General features: G+C 40.0%; 1 protein-coding gene across 1 annotated transcript; it reads left to right on the top strand.

The window, feature by feature from the left end:
• The first annotated feature begins 2,156 nt into the window (after positions 1-2,156).
• On the top strand, positions 2,157-5,083 carry LOC140941765 (uncharacterized). The gene is made up of 4 exons (XM_073390781.1): positions 2,157-2,230; positions 2,903-3,078; positions 3,367-3,703; positions 4,991-5,083. Exons 1-3 carry the CDS (start codon positions 2,218-2,220, stop codon positions 3,598-3,600), a joined length of 423 nt encoding a protein of 140 aa, XP_073246882.1. The 5' UTR covers positions 2,157-2,217; the 3' UTR covers positions 3,601-3,703; positions 4,991-5,083.
• Positions 5,084-9,801: the final 4,718 nt, after the last annotated feature.

Raw genomic sequence — 9,801 nt, forward strand, 5'->3', positions numbered from 1 at the left:
CAAGGCACCGTTTTCCCAAAGCTAGACTATGGGGTGAAGTCACTCCCGGGAAAATCTTGTAAAGATATCAAGGACAGAGTGAAAGAAAAACGTGCGAATGGAATCTACTGGATTAAGCTGAAACGCAAAGGTTAGTTAGGCTGGCCTGTGCTGAACTGTGCCCCAAAGTTTTTGTTTCTGTTTCTGAATGAACAATCCTTTAAAACTGCGCCAATTTGTTATTACTGCTTATATTGTTGCATTCAGGTAAAATTCTCATCGGAGGCCCATTAAGTCTGTAAATCTAGGAATTTTATTATTAGTAACAGATTTCTCTGGTCTGTAACTTATTCTAGTTGTGTCAAAGCAAGACATTACACTTGAAAACTTTGCAAAGAAAAATAAGAGACTGCGAGAGTCTCCGTTTTCTTTTGTTCCAATAAATTTGCAAAGATGCTGGCCACATGAGTTGAAACGCTCTATACTCAGGCTCGTGCACTTGCACTTTACATGCTGTTATTGAATTTCATCGAGCACTTTATCTTCTGTGTATAGGAGGATGTTCAGAAGCCCTTGGGATGCAGAAGAAAACCATAACCGATGCTCAGATTACAGCTTCCAGCAGTTGGAACTCTGCACACGGCCCATCCAATGCCAGGCTCCATTTCCGGAGTGGAAATGGTAAAACTGGCGCATGGTCCTCCAGAACTAATGACAAAAATCAGTGACTGCAAGTCGATCTTGGCAAAAAATTGGAGGTGACAGCAATACAGACCCAGGGACGAAATGACTATAATCAATGGGTCATGAGCTACACTGTTTCCTACAGCAACGACGTCAAAACCTTCTATTCCTATCAGAATCACAAGGTATATGAAGCCAAATAAAACCCGTAGCAAAAGCAAAGCAGGTAGTTATGTGAAAGCTCGAAATAGCGTTCCCTGTGTGAAAAAATAACTGCCCCTTGTAAAGTAATCCCGTTCCCGGATGTTCGTGGAATCCGGACCTTTGGAATCCAGAATTCAGCTCAAGGTGAATAAAACGATTTCTTGCATAAATCAGCTGTATTTACGAAACATAAACATGATAAACAAACTACAAGAATTTACAACGCAAGCGAAAAAGCACATGTCGAAAAAACTAAAGGGGGGTCCGAGCCCCTGAAGACTAACTTAGGGCCTAGTTCCCACGCGTCCGAACAATGTAACAGAAAATAAAATTTCAGTTCCGAACACAAGGGATCCGAGTCTCCTTCGCAGCCGTTTTTAGGGTCATCAGGCAACGCTTTGCATTACGGCGCTAAAAACGACTGCGAAGGAGGCTAAAGGAATCCAGAATCCCTTGTAGAGACTATTTGCCCGAACATTTAAGCAAATAAACTGCCCAAGTATGAAAAAAAACCCACCTCCGGCGGCCGGACGTGGGTTGCTCAAAAACGTCTTTTTGACTAGCCCGGGACCACGTTCCTTGGAAGGGAAAAGGCAAAAATGGACTAGCTACTGGCACTTAAGGACGTTCTTACTAAAATCCGTAGTAGAATGACGACGCCTATGGCGTTTTCCTGCCAAAATGAAGCTGGTTCACGCACGCGCACTTCTTTGTATTGGACAAAATCTCGTCCTCGTTGTCGTCCTGTCGTCTTAGAATTTAAAGGTCTCTAACATCGGATTTTACCAGTGACGTCAGTAATTTTACGGTTTATGCAGGTGGCTGGAACTAAAGTCATTAGAAAAGTTCATGTGACCACATCAATGTCTCTGTATTCAGTTCAAAAACAATGCAGTGGATATTAGCCCGTGCAGCTTCGCCAAAAAGCCTGTTAGCAATGCAAGCTTAAGTATTTATATTTCGATTATGGGCACTTAGGGTCCTATATATTTGGGGTACCCGGCCTTAAAAACGAAAAAGCGAGGAATATATAATATCCGTAGGGCCATAGGCGCAAACTCTAGTATTTCTTTTCAAATCTGACCAAATTTTCCTATGGTGTAAATTATGCACCTTCACTCTGATGAAATTGGCCTTGTTCTGAAGTTTCCAAGTATTCCTGACCTGTTGGAGGGAAACCAAGCTGATGAAATAAAAAGTCCTACATACAGCACGTGAAAATAACTCTAAATCATATCTTCTTTTTTTCAACCTTTCAATGATCTTCAATTCCTAATATGTAAATGACAACTCAAATGTTCTCTTATTTCTTTTATAGTCCCCCAAACTGCATTTCCAGTTTTCTGTGACATGGACGCCGGAGGTTAGTGACATTGTCTAGAGAGGAATGAATTAATTGATACACGCTTCGAGTATTCCTGTCTTACGAAATAAACGCTTTAGTATTTGGAATAGGGAGAATTTTAACACCAGAAAGCTTAGACGACAAATTTCGAACTCCAGGTGCGAATCGAACCCACGAGTTCGAGTCTGGATGCTCTAACCACTCAGCTATAATAAAACTATTGGATACTAGTCTATGGCGAGCAGAGTCAAAATTTAATTGTTTATTATAAATACTTTCAAGTTCACAACACTCTTAGCTTTATAAAATCACCAGTTCTTCAGTCAGCCTTCAGTCGACATACTTATTGGCTTTTTGTGTTATTCTTTTCTTATTTTGTCTCGACCCTCTCTTCTCTCTTATTTTTGAACTGGTCCATGAAAGGTTTGGAGTTTCCGACAGTGCAGCTTCGAGCCTTGCTCGCAGCAATTTTGAAAAGAAAAAAAAAAGTCGCCTGTTTTGCAGTCTGAGTCTATTTGCCTTGCCGAAATTGCAACGTTTGTTGCTTCCGTGGCGTCTTCTTTGAAAGCGGTGGGGCTTGAGAACAAAACGCAGATCCGCCACTTTGTAAATAAGGATGTAGATTTCTTACTTAAATTTTTGACGTCATAGTTCTTAATCGACTCACTGTGATTAACGCTTTTTATCTAGGTTGGACGATGGTATTTAAGGCTGTGGGCGGAGTGGAGAAAAATGTGTATGAAATTTATAAATCTGATCAAACCTCCTCCGAGCATGAAGTGGAAGCTCTTAACGTCACTAACAAGTACCGCGATCACTACAAGAACCGGATAGTTTTGAACTGGGAATTGTTTGACGCATCTGAGGTACTCAAAACAGTGACAATGTTATCATCTTTCTCAAACAGAGACCACCTCAAAACTAAGGCAATATTAAATAGCTTGAAACAGTGCCCTCCCCCTCTTCATTAGCCACGCCCTTTCCTAAGACATGTGTTCAAGTTATACTTGGAGATGTACTCGTGTTGTAACTAGAAAGATATTGTGCGTATTACTGTGTAATTGCTTAATTAAAAAACTGGATAACTACTGCAGAAATGTCTCGACCGCGCGAAATATCTGTATAACTCAAATTGAAATATGTTTCATTAACAGGCTCGAGTTAGTCTTTATAAAGGTGGAAAGTCGAAAGTGGAACTGAAATTCAACGCCAAGGGAACGGATAATCAAAACTGGTTTAGCGATTCCAAACTTACTCACAGCAGCCAGTGGTATGACATCAAAACAGAGTCAAAGAACTACTTTTCAATCAGTGGAGACGCAACAAAGAAGCGGCACTTCTTCATCAACCGGGGATATGCAGGAAATTGCGCCGGTGATACCGGGTAGATGGTAATTGCCGGAAAAGAATGTGACTGGGAAAGGGGTCACCGACACAAAAACCCCATACTGTACAGCAAGTTATCTAAATACACTAAATGGGAGGAGAAAGGTGAGTCAACCAACTGGGCCCAGTTGTTTGAAAGGTGGATAGTGCTATCCAGTGGATAAAGCCGTGAATTGTTTTCCCTGAATAGTGATTTATCCAGTGGATAGCGCTATCCACCGTTTGAGCGACCGGGGCCAGGTAGTGTCTGTATGACTTGATTTCAGCTTTCGAAATGTTTCCTTTTTTGGGAGGAATTTCTAGTAGCAAAGTTTTAAAGAAGAGTACACTTACAAAAACCGAATATAGATGATGATTGGGGTATTACCACCCTGCACCAAGAGGGAATGATTTGCGAATACCGGTTCCAAGACATTAATATCATAATATTGCCTGTACAATTTCTTGGCACGCAGTTATTACAAATCGGATATTACTGATGATAAGAAAAAGCAAAGAAAGAGAAAAGAAAAATACGTGTAATGAAGTCAAAAGCAAGAAATTCTTTTTGGTCTTTTGTAAATCGGTTGTCAACGTATTGTTTTCTCTTCTAAGTTTATCCATCGTTTTCTTCCGCTTTGCTTTAGAAATAACAGAGATTCAAACTTAACTAAGGGACAAAATGGCGCGACCCACTCGCTCGAAGGCCATGAGCTCCGACTTGTTATAACCCCCTTGACTGCTAGGTATGCGGCTATATAAATCCAGACTGAGAATTGCTTTTGTTTGTGGGAAAACTTTGACAATCGCTTTTGAGTGACTGGTTTTGCATGGTAAGAAGGAGCTTAATTTTCTGAGGTGCAGAACAAACCGGTATCGCTTACGTCACTCTTCAAGACCTTGCCCACTCTTTTTCTCACTCAGTTTGAGCCTCGGTTTTGTCTAAAATAAGTTTGGTGGGGTCCCCTGCCTCCACTCCCCCTTCTCACCCTTCGGCCACTCCATCCCTCAGATCCGGCACTAGCACTGCTTCAAATGGTGTTCTCTTCACCCTTTGGCAGATGCGTCACCCTATATTGTTTATTTCCGTCTTTTTGCCCCCCAATTTTAAATTAAAATGAGAAACATGGGGGCCTGTACATCTCTCAGATCTTACACCTGAATGCAAGCTAAAAGCTTGTCAACCACCTTGTCCCTCTGGCTTTCCTTTTGGAAAACGGGAGGGGCTTGTTGTTGTTTTTGTTTCTTTGTCTTTCATTTGTAATCTGGTTGTAAACCAGGATAATTTCTGATCGGCTACTGAGGTCATTCTCCCGACTACTATACGTTGATAATCTCCAGAATGAGAAGGACCTTTAGGGTAACGTTGTTATAGCTCCTTAACTGTTCCTTATTTTCTTGGGTTTCTTTCAGATGACGTAGGAGAGGCAGACGTCTTGGCAATGTTCGTGCGTTAAGACGAAACCAGGAGTCTTACCGGACGAAACGAAAGGAATACCTCAGCATTCTCTATTTTCCAATTCCCCATAATACACTCTGTTTGCCCCCCAAATTTTGCATAAACCATTGTTTTTAAATGCTCCTGGGAGTATTGTATTTTCCCAAGAGCATTTTAAGACAATAAGTTATGCAAAATTTGGGGGGCAGACAGAGTGTATTATGGGGAATTGGAAAATAGTCAATATTTCCCTTCTGAACTCTTCATAGCTGGTGTAATGGTATAGTCTTCACATAGCTCTGATAGTGTAGTCCTAGCAGTAGGAGATACAAAATAAAGCATCTGAAAAGCAGCACGTGTTTGTGGAACTTTTTTTAGACCACTACAGCCATTATAGTATAACGTCCAGGGAAGATCTAGGAACGCACTTGACAGTTTCCCGTTCCGTATCCCAGGGATGTCCCCTGTATCTAGCGAAGAAACGAATCTTGCATCTTTGGGAAAACATCCATGTTCACTCCTGAAAGTGCCATTTTCCACATTTTTTTCCGGAAAACGTTGGAACTGATTGCTTCGGATCAACGGCTGTAAACAAGTTTAAGTTTTATCAATTATTTGAGATATAAACGTGGTTCCTAACTGGGCTCATTTTAGCGTGATCGGCATAAACAATATTTTGCTGAACAGTAATTGAAATTATCCCCCCCCCCCCAAAAAAAAAAACGAAATTTTTAAACACGCCTCAAACAGGGAAAAATTAGGATAAAAGCACTGGGGACAAGAATTTTGTTAGTTTGGCCCAGGGGACTATCAGATTAAATAGAAAAAACAAAAAAACAAAACAAAAAAACAAAACAGAAACCAAACAAAATTAACTAACTAACTAGCTGAAAAAACACAGAATTAAACGTAATGAGAATCCCAAGCAGGAAAACATGTGATCGTTGAGCCGAAGCCGAGCCAAAAACTGCGATCGCCGCAAGGGGAGATGGGTATCTCCTCAGCACAGAAACTTCTATGATCTAGAAACTCTGAAACGCTATTTTCAGCATTTTTCACAGGGTGATTGTTTTGAGAAAAACAATTTTGTTCGAGTGGTTATCAATTGGTCACTTGCATTAAGAGGTCACTTGATCAATGCTTTCTTTAAACAATGAGTTGGAATCTTGCTGACAGTGCACGTAAAAATTATCTTACACCTCAAATTTGAGAGAAAACGCTTTTAAGGGACATATTTTATGGCACTTTGATTTTTTCAACAAAGTTGTATCATTTGTGTTGGTCGCCATGTTGGACGGCATACCCTTGCCCTCCAAACTAGTTTTTACTTAAACTAGTTTTATCTCGTTTTTATCTTGTATCTTCACCAAACACTAAAAAGAACCATCCTAAGTGCGATTTGGGTAAAGATTTTTCTTTCCAAGCCTTTATAGAAAGATAAAAGATCAAAATCCGAGCATTTCCGAAGACTTCACGAAAACGTTTCTGAAATGGTCGCGTGATAGACTGGCGGCTACGTGACGTCAATGTTGGTCTTTCAGGGCGGAAAAACGTTCTGCGCAAGCTTCTGCGCATCCCTTATCGCCTGCGTTTGTTTGTCTCGTTCTGTGAAAGTTCTGACTGAGACTGAATGAAATACACGAGGTGCGAACGTTTTCTCGTTGTAAAGGCTTTTTTTTGTTTTTGTTGTTGTTGTTTTTTCGTCACTTGAAAATTACTTTGGATTCAGAACAACCAATTTTATAGTAAAAACAGATTATTCCGTCAGTCTGAGGTGGAATAAAACGTTTTGAACATTTCCAAACAGGTTTGTGTTTTTCTGATAATTGTGCATTCGATTTGTGGGTTGATTTTTTGTCCAGTGCTTCGCCTTCTTTCGCCCGGTTGAATTAAAACCTGCTTGTATTCTGTTATTAGTAGCTATGGCTACTTTTTTTACATGCCCAGATTTATTTACCTTTGCAGAACCAACTTTATCCTTGTCTTCAGTCAAAGAACCGTAATGGTAACGCATGCGAGTGAACAACCTTGTGCGCTTTTAAGCTTTAAAGTTTTCAAAACTTTCATGGAACTTTAGAAGGCCAGCAAGCTTACTCTAGAAGAAAAGACTACTTCGATCATTTTTCTGTTGCTCAAGTAATAATAGTCAGAGTTTTTTTCCTTTAGTTTTTTCAGTTTTAATTACATAGTTTTGTTTATATCTTTCAGTACGCAAATTTTCCTTTCACTCGCTGTGAAGTAGAAGAGAACGACAACTGCCGGCAGTGACTCCAAAACAATCGACTCTTTGCCCGTCGTAAACAATTGCTGGAGCTAGATTTGACTGAAGCGAGCAAAACAAATCCTTATGTGCAGTTTTCTGTATTTTCTAATGATTCAGTTTACTGAGTTTAATTTGCTTAAATGAAGACCCTCGCATGGACCAGTTATTAAAAGTAGCTAATCTAGCTAAGTAGTCAGCTGAGTAGTGGGAATCATGGTTTGGCTGCGAAGCTTGCAAATGATCTTTTGCTTTTAAGCTGAATTTTATGCATGATGGAATTGTTATTTGCTTGTCGCATCTATTTGCCAGCTTAAAGTGGAATAAGGTCCTTAAAGTGACCTCAATCGGTATAATTAATTTAAAATCTTATACATAATTGGAAAGAAGTTTTTGCAATAATGTAACTTAAACTTTGTTTGAAGGAAACCTTACTTACGCGTAGGTTTTTAAAAGGTGTTAATGCATGTTCAACTTGACATCACAAAGCAAAATTAATCTGCGCGAAACGATCACGTTTAAAAAACTATGGTTGCTTTGAAACCGATCTTGGGGAAGATCATCACTAGATAATGATTAACTCTTTTCCTGTACACATATCAACGCCAAAACTTCTACTTTGAGGATTTTGTTTATATTTTAGTGATCTGCGAAGCTAGAAGTGTCCGATCGAGCGTTGGTTTTAAAATATCAGCTCGAGTGCGACAAAGTTCAGTGACTTCAAACACATTGTGGGCAAACTTGAATTTCTTTGGGCAGATTATTATACCACGATATTTTGTTTTTGTGTCCACGGTCGAGCTCCGGACCTTATATATCCAGGAACTTCCTTATATGAACACATTTGGTCGGCATCTTGGAAAAAATCGGACTTACGCATGCACATTTCCAGTACAACTTAAGGAAATTAGTAAATGTCGTTAAAGTCCGTTTTGCTTTGATGTTGTCTTCGAGAAAATTAAATAATAAGAGGGTTATAACCACAGCTTGCAACTTTTGGAGACAAATTGCCTGTTCTTTCCAGGTATATTGCCTCACAAACCACTTCTGCTCCAAGTCGACTCGAAAAACTCTGTTTTGAATTTCCCGCTTTTTTTCACCTCACCAACATTGACCTCACAAGATGTTTTTTCCGACAATTTTTCCGACCGCTCTACGAAGATAAAGGCCAAAAAATAGCAATTTTTAATTGCAAATAAATCTCTCGGAGATACTTGCTTCAATTGAGCTGAAACTTCATCACGTATGTTTATTTGGTTCATGTTAAACACATTTCACTGGAATTGAACTAAAATAAAAAAGGTCGAAATGTTGGTTCACTTGACTTTTAAGAAAATAGTGCGGTTTTGAACAACCAAATCACTATTAGTTTGTTTAAAATGTGACCAAATAATCATTTTCATAGAAACCATGTCACATGGCCTCTCAGTGCAAATGGTCTATTTAACTAATACTCCTTGTCAGTCTAGTTTTGCCTTTACTGATCTAGACAAGGCAGGTGCCTCGTCTTACCTTTGGCTAGAGCCAAAAGGAGAAATACCGAGGACCACGGAGGCTAGCAGTTTTAGGTACGTCCCTGAAACGCGTTATGAAAATTTGGTGATAGATCCCCTCTCTAAGATGCTAAATTGTGGAATTGTATGAATGACCCTGAAAACCCCTATTTACCTGTTTCCTGTTATGTTGAACATCTCCGTTGAATCAAGGGAGCTGCCTCGTCCCCAGTCGCACGCGATCACTTTTTGGGGAACGAAGGAAGTGATAGTAGAGAGTTTTAGATCCGAGTTTACCGCAAGCCTCTTACCGCGGTTTGCCGTTACCCGTTTGCGGGTCGACTTTCAAACATAATTCGATTTAGATTAGCGGTGGATTAAAGAAGTGGATTCTAGTTTATTTTTCCATTTAGAAATAGAAGAAAAATCAATCAGTGAAAATAAAAGAAATTTCCGGTAACACTGGGTTATCTAGCAGCAAAGAGCTGTAAATTCTTACATTAGTTGTTCTTGCAATTTTACGGCCACCATTTTGAATCAGCAGCCATGAATGGCACTTGTTTTCAAGATCCAATAGGATTTATCAAATTTAGCATTTCGCCCGCATTTGTGCCTTTGTTAATGGATAAAGACTTGCTCCACAAGATTTTTGTATCATTACGTGGGATAAAACAAGATTTATACGCTAAAATCTTTCAGGTAAATGACATACGTGAAAACCCACGTTGAAAACGCACGTCGTAAACCTCAAACGTGACGCGAAAGACTTGTCACGTGACCTCCAGCGGTTAGAGGTTCGCGGTAAACTCGGATCTAAAACTCTCTAGTATCACTCCCCCCTCGACCTCTACGCTCGTTCCCATCATCCCCCTCTAGCGCTCGCGCTGTTTCGTTTATCGCTTTCTTCTCTCCCTGCAGTGCTCTTCACTGAGCCTTGGGAAGCCTGTGGAGGAGGCAGTCAATGGAGAGCCCCTTTCTACCCACTGAGGTATAAACACTATCGACAACTGCGCCAAAAATCTAACAGGCAAAT

The sequence above is a fragment of the Porites lutea genome, chromosome 6, assembly GCF_958299795.1.
Source record: "Porites lutea chromosome 6, jaPorLute2.1, whole genome shotgun sequence".
Taxonomy (NCBI): Eukaryota; Metazoa; Cnidaria; class Anthozoa; order Scleractinia; family Poritidae; genus Porites; species Porites lutea.

What these genes read in the sequence shown, in the direction of transcription:
- LOC140941765 (XM_073390781.1), top strand. An exon ending in AATTGTTTGACGCATCTGAG is followed by an intron (nt 3,079 to 3,366) that starts GTACTCAAAACA and finishes TTTCATTAACAG; the next exon opens with GCTCGAGTTAGTCTTTATAA.